At 37.7% G+C, this 13,694-nt stretch overlaps 1 protein-coding gene across 7 annotated transcripts in view; it reads left to right on the top strand.

The window, feature by feature from the left end:
* NLGN4X (neuroligin 4 X-linked) overlaps positions 1 to 7,016 on the top strand; it is a 341,699-nt gene extending 334,683 nt beyond the window's left edge. For all 7 annotated transcript variants that reach the window (XM_054472568.2, XM_063659997.1, XM_054472569.2 and 4 more), the window contains one exon: positions 3,397 to 7,016. In XM_054472568.2, the coding sequence (XP_054328543.1) occupies positions 3,397 to 4,246 (850 nt within the window). In that variant the 3' untranslated portion in view covers positions 4,247 to 7,016. The remainder of the gene's footprint in view (positions 1 to 3,396) is intronic.
* Positions 7,017 to 13,694: the final 6,678 nt, after the last annotated feature.

The raw sequence follows: 13,694 nt of genomic DNA, 5'->3' as shown, positions 1-13,694 counted from the left end.
TTTTGAATGTGCTGGTATCCTATGATTAATTTACATTCAACTATTGTTAAATCTTTGGGGAAAAAAAGAAGTTCCAATGAGGTATTTAGTGGGGATGGGTTACAGAGAATTGCAGCATAATTCTGGCTGTAAAGGCGACCTTTATTACCAAAAAGGGATTTTAAGCTGAATGAATGAACATCCCCACCTGGTGTGGAAGAGGAGTCACTGAATGCATAATAAACTAGTCTGGTAATAGATCGTTAACTGCGAACAATGTTTTGGGTATAAGGAAAACCTGTACTACTGAAAGGAACAGCTGAGAGGATTCACAGATATTTTTAGAGAGATCGTAGTACTATATCCATCTCTAGCTAAAGAAATGAACTAGACCTTAGAAAGGCACTTGAGTCTCTGCTGCCAAGATTACATCTCAAAACAGGACAGGTGGAAACGGCTGTGTTAGGTACTGGGGGATAAGGAGGAAGACATGCACTGAGTCTTTTACTAGAGAGACCAACTTGTGTTTCTATCCTCAATCATTATAGTCTTTAATTTTACTCACAGGAGTTTAAACACTTCTTATGCTGAATAAAATCTAAAAAACAAAACACTGATACCCCACATCTAGACCTCACTGTCTGGAGGGTTTGGTAAGGGGGAATGACTTGGGCTATCATAATCTCCACAAGTTTATCTGGGTTTAAGAATTCTGGCTGTGCATCTCCGAGATCTTTAATAGACAGACTGTATCAGGTGGCAGCTCATTTATATGGATTTTCCAAATCCTCTGCTTTATTCAAGAACAAAATATAATGTGTTTTCTTTACCTTTCAAATATACCCTGAGTTCCTTCAAAAATAGCCTTGTACCCAACATGAACAGAATACTCCTTTTCCTAGACGCTCACTGCTTAATAGATGAGATAGCCACACATCTAATAGATCCAATTCGGTAAAATTGGATCCATGGAAAAAAAGGAGGAATCTTCACTTCCATTTGTTTCTTTAGAATATTAAAAATCAATAACTAATATTAGTGGATTTTTTTCCTAAAATATTCATTCACTTATTTTTCTTTCAGTACACATTAAATAACTGAAAATTTTAAAATTATTTCAGAAGGCTTAAAGAAGCAAAAGAAACATGAGATGCTGCATTGAATCCAACATTTTTTCAAAACCATGTAAGAATACATGCATAATAAATAAAAAAGCAGAAGACTTTTCAAATATATTGTTGATCAGTAAATAAGAAAACTCATGGTATTAGAACCTATGAGATTATATATATTTGTTCTCATCCTATTAGTAAAGTGAAAACACAGCAGTTAGTGTGCATTCAACTAAAGGGTAGAGGCCACCTTTCTTTCTCTCCTGTATTACGTTATACATCCTATATCTATATCTATAGATAGATATACACATACACATATATATACACGACATACACACATATATATACTGCATATAGTATACAGTTAGTATACAGTATAAACTGGTGTACTTGTATATAGTATGTAATATACAATATAGTATGTAATATACAATATAGTATGTAATATACTATATATACAATATACTTTTATACACTCTACAATGTATACAATATAGAAATTCAGTGTGTACTCTGATATACAGTGTATCACTCCCTACTTCTCCCTCCCTTGCAATATTATAGGTGTTCTATTTTTTATATTGGAAGAGAGGGGGTAATATTTCCTGAATTCTTACCATATGCCAGACATCTTGTCATTATCTTTCAACCTTCATCACTTACCTCCAACCCTGATATTCTCATCAGCCACGTAGAGGAGTAAGTTAAGGCCAATACTGGCTGGAAAACTTGCTCAAGATTTCACAGCTGTTAACTAGCCAGAGCTGCAGAAAGTTGAATACAGGGAAATGATTTATTTTATCACCACCACAGACTCAGACTGAGGGGATAAAATCTTCCTTTAGCAAGCGTGGCACCTCTGGGTCAAGTATATTGTTTGAATCCTGCGCAGTGTCTGGTAATGGCTACAGATACATGATCTTCCTTGGTCCTGCAGCCTTCTGCCATGCAAGCCATGCAATGGCTGGAGGCAGTTTCACAAAAGTCCCGCCAAGGAGAAGTTACCTGGAAGATAGCCCTTAGCTCACACCTGGAGCCATTGATCAGGATGTTGCAACTCCTTGCTTGCCTGGTTCTGCACATCACATCTCAATGCTCAGTGCTAACTAGTACATAACATGTTGCCATGCATAATCTCAAATCGTTTTTATAACAAATAAACCTTAAGACGTAATTGTTTTTTAGCTTACTTTACAAGCCATAAAAAAAAAATGGAAGAAATGAGCATTTGGTAATTTATTTTTTGAAGGGGAAGTGTTAATCCTAAAAGAGTTGGTTGCAAAGATGTTTAATAAAGGCCCTATATTTTATGAATTATCTCCAAATTTTTGTGATTCTCCTTCTACCCATGCCCACTTGTGCAAATAATAATAAAATAATTCTTTGATTCATAGTTTCCAAGCACAGCTTAGCATCTGTAACAGCCCTCAGCTTGTTTCTGGGTGTCTTATTTATCTTAAACATGTTAACCTCATCGTAACTATATGTACCATTTTAGCAAACTTCTTACAGCTAACATAGTGTGCTTTCATCTTTTTACCTTCAAATAGAGAGCAAACACATGGTGCATATATCTATTTACAAACACTTTGTAATTATAAAGCCTATTTTTATTTTGACTGTTACTATCAATTTTCATTGCTAAAACTGCAACATTTATTCATTTACTTCAAAAGCAATTCTTGAGCAAGAAAGAGAATGCCCATTTCTTGGACAATAGCTTCTTAATCAGAATTTCTCAACCTCAGTACTGTTAATATTTGGGTCCAGATAACTTCTTTGCCGTGGGGGTCTCTCCTGTGCACCAGAGGGTATTTAGTAGCATCCCTCACCTCCACCCTTCGTAGAACGACCCTTTGTCTACGAAAACCAAAAGTGTCTCCAGATATTGCCAAATATCCCTTTGGAGCAAATCAGTCCTGGATGAGTTTTACAGTTCAACAAGAGTGAAACTTGAAATACTGAAATTTTTCCTAGAGACACTTGGTTTTCCTTGTTTCCCTTTATTTTTGAAGATCATTTGATGCCTTAAAAAATAGTAAACATGTTATAAAAATTGCATAATGCTGCTATCAGGATTTATATTTAAAAGAAAAATAAGAGCAGTTTTTAAAGGAAAAGACAACATGTTAGACAGGTCTAGGATTAAAGCAGAATGTACCTTTGCTGCTTGGGTATTTTGTGCTCATTGATAAATACATATGAAGAGCGGATTGTAACTTCCTGATTTATTGGTTTAAGATAATTTCATGTCACATGTGGAAGAGTATGACCTTTCTTTTTTTCTTCCTTCTATCCCCAGTGATCCAAATCAACCAGTTCCTCAGGATACCAAGTTCATTCACACAAAACCCAACCGCTTTGAAGAAGTGGCCTGGTCCAAGTATAATCCCAAAGACCAGCTGTATCTGCATATTGGCTTGAAACCCAGAGTGAGAGATCACTACCGGGCAACGAAAGTGGCTTTCTGGTTGGAACTCGTTCCTCATTTGCACAACTTGAATGAGATATTCCAGTATGTTTCAACAACCACCAAGGTTCCTCCACCAGACATGACATCATTTCCCTATGGTACCCGGCGATCTCCCGCCAAGATATGGCCAACGACCAAACGCCCAGCAATCACTCCTGCCAACAATCCCAAACACTCTAAGGACCCTCACAAAACAGGGCCCGAGGACACAACTGTCCTCATTGAAACCAAACGAGATTATTCCACCGAATTAAGTGTCACCATTGCCGTCGGGGCGTCGCTCCTCTTCCTCAACATCTTAGCTTTTGCGGCGCTGTACTACAAAAAGGACAAGAGGCGCCATGAGACTCACAGGCGCCCCAGTCCCCAGAGAAACACCACAAATGATATCGCTCACATCCAGAATGAAGAGATCATGTCTCTGCAGATGAAGCAGCTGGAACACGATCACGAGTGTGAGTCGCTGCAGGCACACGACACGCTGAGGCTCACCTGCCCGCCAGACTACACCCTCACGCTGCGCCGGTCGCCAGATGACATCCCACTTATGACGCCAAACACCATCACCATGATTCCAAACACACTGACGGGGATGCAGCCTTTGCACACTTTTAACACCTTCAGTGGAGGACAAAACAGTACAAATTTACCCCACGGACATTCCACCACTAGAGTATAGCTTTGCCGTATTTCCCCTCCTATCCCTCTGCCCTACCCGCTCAGCAACATAGAAGAGGGAAGGAAAGAGAGAAGGAAAGAGAGAAAGAAAGTCTCCAAACCAGGAATGTTTTTGTCCCACTGACTTAAGACAAAAATGCAAAAAGGCAGTCATCCCATCCCGGCAGACCCTTATCGTTGGTGTTTTCCAGTATTGCGAGATCAACTTCTGACCCTATGAAATGTGAGAAGTACACATTTCTGTTAAAATACTGCTTTAAGATCTTTACCACTCCAATCGATGTTTAGTGTGATAGGACATCACCATTTCAAGGCCCTGGGTGTTTCCAACATCATGGAAGCAGCTGACACTTCTGAAACTCAGCCAAGGACACTTAATATTTTTTAATTACAATGGAAGTTTAAACATTTCTTTCTGTGCCACACAATGGATGGCTCTCCTTAAGTGAAGAAAGAGTCAATGAGATTTTGCCCAGCACATGGAGCTGTAATCCAGAGAGAAGGAAACGTAGAAATTTATTATTAAAAGAATGGACTGTGCAGCGAAATCTGTACGGTTCTGTGCAAAGAGGTGTTCTGCCAGCCTGAACTATATTTAAGAAACTTTGTAAAAAAGAAAAATGTATATAGCTGTGAGTTTAAACAAAAACCACAAACAGACAAACAAGAAAAAAAGCTTTTATTGGTGTTTTCACTTTGAAAGAGCTTTTAGCAAGGTTGTGCTTTTCATTGTGCTCTGTATGTATATAAATATATATATATATACACATTAGTCATATCACCTCTGTTTCCTCCCCAACAAAAGAGGCTTTTCTTCTTAATTACTTGTGGTAAACAAAGACATGGGATTTTCTTACATGAGATTCTCATTTGTAGGAGGATATGATGTCCCACAGAAGACCCAGAAGGTCTGTGTGGCCTATTTCCCCCGTCAGGTTGCACAGGTGCATGCAAGAGCATTCTTAGGAGACCACTGTTTTGAAAAACTTTTGACTTGTATGTGTTAGCCTTTCATGAAATTGCAGTACAGAGATGGGTCCCCAAAGTGGAATGTATTTACAGCTTGGTAAATTAGAGACGTGCACACACAAAGAATCAGTAGGGAGAAACAAAAGTACAAGTCCCGTTCTGTAGCTCTGGCCCTTTGAATATGTTTAGGAAGAGTTGCTTCCCATTGCAGGGCCCTGCCAAAAAAAGAAGAAAGCTTGCCTTTGGTGGGGCTATGCCCCTTGGAGTAAATACGGCTCTGTATTCCCTAGCAGCTGCGGGAGGGTTTGGCCGATGAAGTACCTGCTCAGCTTAGCTAATCAGATTGAAGGAAGACATGTGTCTTTCCTTTTTGTTTAAGCACTCGGTCCCTTATTTATCAGTAAGCAGGTTTTAAAAAATCTTTTATATCATTTATGGGATCAAACATATGATTGTCTGAAAATATCACTTTTTGTGGATTTGTGTATCCGGTCACCAAACGGTGAATATTATAGAAGAATGGGGGGAAAAAGGATAGAATATTAAAACTGCTTTGCATGGGTTTTCTGGGAAATTAGGATAACTTCACTGGGAAGACATTGAATGGAAATTATTCACCCGTTTTAAATTGGTGACCTAGGGATCAGAGATTTGTCTTTCCAACAGCTTGTCATTTTTTCATTTCTCATTTCATTTTTCAGGAAAGTTTTGAGTGTTATAAGGTGGAAGGAAACATAATAGCAATGGTTACTTTTTTGAAAAATTATTGCATTACCAAGAAACAGTAGCCAAAGATATTTGAAGATCATGTCCCTCGGCTCCATTGTGGGTTATTCTAGAAATCCAGTCTTAAATCTCTCTGCTAAAGTGGACATTCCCCATAAAAATTGTCCAGCTGCCTGGCTCTTTTGCAGTAACAACCTTTGATTACTGAATCCCTACACTCAAAACTGTAGTGATATATCAGTGTTTGAGAGTGACCTCTAGAAAAAAGAAAAGTGTTTTTAGAAATGCGTACAAGTCACCCCCAAGTCCTATTGCTTATCTTGGGTTAAATTTGAGAGTGATTCTCTGTATATAAATATGTGAGATATTATTATCTCAACTTAACACACGTGAAGCAACATTTCTTTCCTACAGAGAGGTGTCATGGTAAGATTTCATTCCGAGTTCATTGTTTCATAGAGCTATGATCAGGCCATTTCTGCAAGCAATGTATGACCCCACCTGAGCAACCACAAATAGGCTGTCCGTGAAATTACAAAGGAAGTGATGTGTGGCATCCATGTTGGTTTCGTCTGTCTGTAATGTGAATTCCAGTATTTGTTTAGTATTTCCAGTTGTCTCCTGCTAGCAATATGTACAGTAACGCGTCAGGCTTGTGACATTTGAATAAGGAAAAACAGAGTTCCTGTTAAGTGAATAACTTTAGCTTTTACAGGGGATTATGATCAAAAGTGATTTAGTACATCTTAAGTGATATCTTATTTCTACATGGAAAGAAGTTATAGAATCTTCATAGAGTTCTATGAGAAAAAATATACTTGCTATCTATAAAAAAGAGAAAAAAGAAAAAAAATGAGAAAAAAGAAAAAAAAAATCCTTTCCTAGGCTTTTATTCTTGATCTTCAAAGGCACGCAGGGTTTAATGGTTCCTTGGGTTATTATTTTGCAATTTTGTTTTTTATTTTGCCTTAAGTAATGATAGAAGATATATATGGCCGGACACATATGTATAAACTTTTCAGCAGCATTTTTAATAATAAAATATCACAGTATTTTCTAATGCTTTGTGCAAATAATGATGCGTCCATTCTTTCTTGGTAGGTGGCGTGTTTTATTTACTTTTGTTGTTCTTTGAATGTCTTTTTCTTTGTAAAAACTAAGTGATGCGCCTGACATAGGCTACAAATAGATAAATACATTTGGTAATGGGATAGTTTCTTTAGCTTTGGCCAGCTGCACAGTTGAGGAGGCTCTGCTGGCCTGATTTTGGAAAACCAAGCCCTGTTTGGTGAAGCTCCTCAGGTGACACTGTCTGAAACGGAGTGTTTGGATTTGTTATTTCTACCACTGAGCATTCTTGCGTCACTGTGTTTTGAGTTGTGGTCAACAAAACACTTTCAAATAGCCTTAGGTGAGTAAGCCTTCAAGTGACAGCAAGAAATTCTACTGAATGAAACTCAAGAGGCAGAAAATCGCTATCATACCAATGGGAGCTCATTTGTCAATTCCTTCCTGTGCATCCAACCATCACGTTCTAATTTGACATTCACAGTAGCCCTAAGGGGCACGCACCTGCATTGCTCCCCTTTCATAATGGAATATGTTCAGAGGAAACTAGCCCCTATTCGACAGGAGAACTTGATGGGTAACAGGATAGTATATCCTCATAGCCCAAATCTTTTCACCAAGAAGTTATATGGCAAACACTTGTAAGCCAAGGCCCTGCATGTTGTGATAATCCTAGCTAAGTATCAGATAAAGAAAGATAGCAAGGACCTGGACTCTCTGACATATGTGAACTCCTAAATTCTTCAGATGTTGTTTGCCTCAATCGTGTTGTGAAGGCACACAGGAGAAGTACATGGACACACACATATATGTACATTTATGTGTACATTATATATGTGTATACATGTACATATCCTATAGACGCATTATGTATATACATGTACATATCCTATATATGCATTATGTATATACATGTACATATCCTGTATATGCATTATGTGTATACATGTACATATCCTGTATATGCATTATGTGTATACATGTACATATCCTGTATATGCATTATGTGTATACATGTACATATCCTATATGTGCATTATGTGTATACATGTACATATCCTATATGTGCATTATGTGTATACATGTACATATCCTATATGTGCATTATGTGTATACATGTACATATCCTATATGTGTATTAGGTGTATACATGTACATATCCTATATGTGCATTAGGTATATACATGTACATATCCTATATGTGCATTGTGTGTATACATGTATATGTCCTATATATGCATTATGTGTATACATGTACATATCCTATATATGCATTATGTGTATACATGTACATATCCTATATATGCATTATGTGTATACATGTACATATCCTATATATGCATTATGTGTATACATGTACATATCCTATATATGCATTAGGTATATACATGTCCATATCCTATATATGCATTATGTATAGAGTCATGCACAGCATAATAACATTTTGGACAAATGCAAATAACATGGCAGTGTCATGAGATTATAATATTTTTATTGTACCTTTTCTATGTTTAGATATGTTTAGATACACAAATACTTATCATTGTGTTACGGTTGCCTAGGGTCTTCTCTCCAGTCACATGCTGTAGAGGTTTGTAGTCTGGAAGCACTAGGCTATACCGTAGAGCCTAGGGGTACTGTAGGCTGCACCTCGAGGTTTGTGTAAGTACACTACATGATGTTTGCACAATGATGAAATCACCTAACGATACATTTCTCAGAATTGATCCCTATTGTTAAGTGATGCATGACTGTACATGTATACATTACATACACTGTATATGCACACATGCATATATATGTTACACATGTAAATATATACATAGATACACAAATTCCTGAAGATGCCAATTCCATTAAACATATATATACACACACTCATATATATGTGCACACACACTCATATATCCACACACATCTACAACACATTTAATGTGCTCATATATATATTCCTGGGTGTGTGTGTGTGTATATATATATACATAAAATACATTAGTTTTCTTTATCTGTGCAATCACATTCTGCAGTTTCAGGTACTGTGGACAACTGTGGTCTAAAAATATGTGAGTACAGTTCAATGAGATATTTTGAAAGAGACCACACTCACGTAACTTTTATGACAGTATATTGTTATAAATGTTCTCTTTTATTAGTTATTGTTCATCTCTTACTGCCTTTAATTTATGAACTTTATCAAAAGTGTGTACATATAATAAAATACATAGTATATAAAGGGTTTGGTACTATCTGTGGTTTCAGGTATCCACTGAGTTTTGAACGCATCCCCCTTGGAAAAGGGCCATTACTGAATATACACACGCATAAACACACATACATATGTACAGATACATAATTTACTTAGATATATTCATAGATATGCATGCACTTAAATCTCTAAGAATGGCATTTGCATTAAACACACATATAAACACACATGTATATACACATACATACTTATACATATTTAATTGTCATCTTCAGGCATTCAAAGTTGAATTTTTAGCAAATTTCAGCTGGAGGGAGAATCACTCTTGTTTTGACTATTTTATGCATTCTTGTTCATTACGAATAACTCAAGGAATGCTAAAAAATATATGCATTCATTAATTCATTCAACAAACCTTTACTGAATATCTCCACTGTCCCAGGCCCTGTGCTGGGCTGGTGTTAAAATTGAAGAAAAAACTTCTCACACCATAAAACTCAAGGGGAAGGCAGAGAAACACAGAAGCAAGGAGAGGCAGGGGGTGCTGGAGATGGAGATGGCACCCATGCTAATAAGTGGTGCTAAGAAATGTTTGGACACTGCTCTTAACCTAGTCTGGGAAGGTTGGGAACGTATTCTGTCTGAAGAAACCTAAGCCAGATCTTTCCAACTCCGTAGAAAAAAATGACAGTGGGTGGTGTGTGGTGGGGAGGATAGAATTCCACACCTTTGAAGTGAGAAGACAGAGGAAGTTGGGAAACCATGCTCCTGCATCATGGGTGAAAAATACAAGGTATTTTTTAGAAAGGTGTGAAATATGAGGCAGAAAGAAACTGGCTGATAAAAAACCTCCAAAGGCAAGGCAGGGAGTTTGGGCTTTGTCCCAAAATCAGGGAGACGCCAAATGATTGCACCAAAGTGGTGTATGAGTGTAGCTGGGACATTTAGCAGTAATTCTCAAAAATTCACGTTCTTAGGAACATGTAGGACGTCTGCTTAAAGTGCAGATCTTTACTCAATTGTGGTTTGGTGAACCTGTGTCTGCATTTCCAACAAGCTCTCAAAGTGGTGCATATGTTGCCGGTTCTCAACTAACCCCAACTCTTTCTGGTTGCAAAGGATGGAGAACTGTCCACTTTAGAAGTAACCATGAGGATAGTTTGTATCAGAGTGAGAGGGCTCTGGATGCAAGGTAAGCATTAAGGAGGCAGAGCAATCTGTTTGAGAAATTAATGACTGTCCTCTTTTCAAGGGTGATGGGGATAGTGATAATAAGAAAGCAAAAAAAAAAAAAAACCAATAAAAACATTGCATCATTTTATAGCTGCATGTACCAGAACTGATTAGGTACAGTCATCAAATACCACCTGGAACCCCATCTGAAGTTAAGCTTGGGTTTAGGAACTTGTTTCAACAGAGGGAGGGCATACAAGGAGAATGATGAGCTACCTTGGAGAGGGGTTCAGAAGGGCTGGTCAAGGGTTTGGGCTTAGACTGGGTTGTTTTAGAAGTGCTAAGAGGGGCAAGAACTTGTTCCTGGATTGGTTGCTATCAGGATAATGGGGATGTCAATAACCTTTAGCCAGAAAGTGACAGGACCAGAGCATGACTAGCATTGTCTTCAGTAAAAATAAGCAGTGGAAGAGAAGGGGATTTGGGGTCATTATTAGTGGTTACACATTGTTCATGTTTCTGTCTCATCCCATGCTGGCCGTGGGCTGCCTTCCTCTGATGTGGAAGTTCTTTCAATTATTCTTATGTGCAGCCGGATGCACTTTGACTTAGCCATTAATTAGCAGGCTAGTTCCAGCAGCCAGATATGAGGGCTGTTTCTTTTGTTCTTTCTCAGAACTTCCAGAATATGTACTCATATGTCCCATCTCTCAGGCCACCTGGTTCAAAAGAAATCTAGGTTGTGCTAAGGAAGTGAAAGTGACACTTTCTCTGCAAATTCTCATTATTATATTGAAAGAAATGGGGATACAGGGAAAAGTCCACTGTAACTCTACCCTTCTCTAAAATGACCATCCGTGTAAATACTTAGAACACCCACAAATAATCCTGTTTCCTCTAGAGGCAAGAGAATTAGGGAAAATGAGATGAATTAGCCAGGGGAAAACACTACCTGGAATTAACAGGTGACATTTATTAAAGGTGAATGTTCAGACTAGTTCTTGAGGTCACTGGTTCCTAAACGGGCTGGATAGGGAGTCTTTGGAGACTAAGACAAATTGCCAACAGCCACAGCTGGAAGGATACCCAAAAGAAAAATCTTTCTCAGCCCCAGGCTCTAAACACAGGGCCTTGGACTCAGAAGAAAGGAAATGGGGAGATGTATTTCTGGCACCCTAAAATATAACCCTAAAAATTCCCATAAAAATTGAGAGATCAAACAATGCCTAATTTTGAATATTAGAACCATTATTATGCTTCAGTGGTACAACTGGTCGAATCAATTTTTTGTGGGCTCAGGTATTAGCTTCATTTTTATGCAACATCTCTTTCTACGAGGATATACATTATGAACACAGCTTTCAAACTAACATGCTTGGGCTGCCTGTGTTATTGGGCTTCAGGTGTTATTTCTAGTAGAGCAATTACAGTTTTCAAATTATAATAATAGAAAAGAACGTAACAATTCACAAGGCTATGCATTACATACAGACAAACTTTTCAAACAAATGCTTAAGAGATTTTCTAAAAGCATTGAGTCAACCATTTACAGAGCAATGACTTGTTTTAAAACTTTCAAATAATCGTCAAAATGTGTTGTTCTGCATAGGTTATATGCATTACCTCATAATCCTTTTACCAGTCCCAGGGTGTAGACTGTCTCATTTTACATGTGAGGAAACTGGGGTACAGAAGATTAAATGAATTGCTCAAGGTTGCAGTCTTAGAACATAAAATATCTAGTGTTCACAATCATATCGTTTTGCTTTTAAAAGCTTGTGCTTGTCAACTATTCTCTAACACACACAGTTATTGGAGAAATATATGCCTCCCTGTAGACATTTTGGGGAAGAAAAAAAATCACCGTAATCTCTCCATGTCTTGAGAACAATGATAGCTTTAAATCTTAAAACTCATCATGTACACACACAGACACACATATATGCACTCATAAACACAGAGTAGATTCAGACTGCTTATAGATTTTGTAGAGTGCCTGTTTAAAACACAGTTTCTCAGTTTTACCTGTGATTTTACTTTACTTGTGATTTGTTTTTCTCTGTGCTCATTTTTGCTGAAATGGCACTTTAAAACCCTTGTTGTGCCTGCATCTTACCTGAATGCACACAGAGAGTGCATGGAACTTGGAAGATTAAGGTTAGAGAGCACAAAGGAGATACAGGTGCCCACGGAAACATTGTGAATAATGCTTAGCATAGGAGAAAGCAGGCTTGGATTGCTATAGAATGTACACCAAAATGCATTAAATACGACTGGCTTTCAAAAGCAGCACTCTTTGAATGAGATGAAACCCCAGGACATCTGCCCTAACCAACAATGTCCATGGACTGCCTAACCTGTGTGACCAGTGCACACACTTTGTGAAATATGTGGCTATTATCATCACCCCACCATCCCCAATGCATTGTGTCATCCCCATCAGACCACAGACAAAACCCCTTTTCTCCAGACTTGGGCAATGGAAGAAACCACTATCTACCTACCTGACTGCTTCAGAATCTCCTTCCTCTGTCCTCGAATACCACTAGAAGAACATTCAGTGGCAGACCCAGGGCAGATCCCCACCTCCAAACCCAACAACTTTGGTTTAATGTCATTTAAGAAGCGTGATTCCACCTTAGAGATCTATCAAATATTTAAGTAGGAATACATTTAAGTGTGAATATATTCATATACTTAAGTTTTAAATGTGCAGTATTTTTCATCCTCTCCCTCCCCACCTCTGAAATCCAAATTTCTATATGTTGGCTTGCTCCTGAGAGAAAAAGAAATTTAGCAGGATACATGGTCACTGTTTATACCCTTTAGCCACACTTTTCTTATAAACCTAAGTGGGACCCGTTATATAACAAGTTTTAACTTTGTTCTTCCAACCCAGGGAATTGTTTTACAAACTCATTTAAGTGTATCTTCTGCACTAGCAGAAACGAGGTACAAACTAATGTTTTAAGATGTGTCTCCCTTAATTTAGGTGTATATATAAAATAGTTTGTAATATGGAGGGCTAACATTTTGTATTTTCAATTAATTACTTGAGTGACCAAGGAAAATGAGAATTTACAGCATGTCTGCACAAAAATACTCCAAATTATGTGAGTCTTTTATGATCCATGTATGCTGGAGAAAAAATACTAATATTTCCTTTTTAAAATATAAGAGTAAGCTGACAGTTATTGTCTAAAATGGACCCTGGAAATATTATTCCAATATTAAGCTAATAAGAGGAATGCATGGTTTTGACTTTTCTCATTTTGAAGCAATGGGCTTCAACTTCAAAATTATGCTA

The sequence above is a fragment of the Pongo pygmaeus genome, chromosome X (genome assembly GCF_028885625.2).
Source record: "Pongo pygmaeus isolate AG05252 chromosome X, NHGRI_mPonPyg2-v2.0_pri, whole genome shotgun sequence".
NCBI classification, from domain to species: domain Eukaryota; kingdom Metazoa; phylum Chordata; class Mammalia; order Primates; family Hominidae; genus Pongo; species Pongo pygmaeus.
The sequence above is the reverse complement of the archived record's forward strand: the minus strand, read 5'-3'. Positions and strand labels throughout refer to the sequence as shown.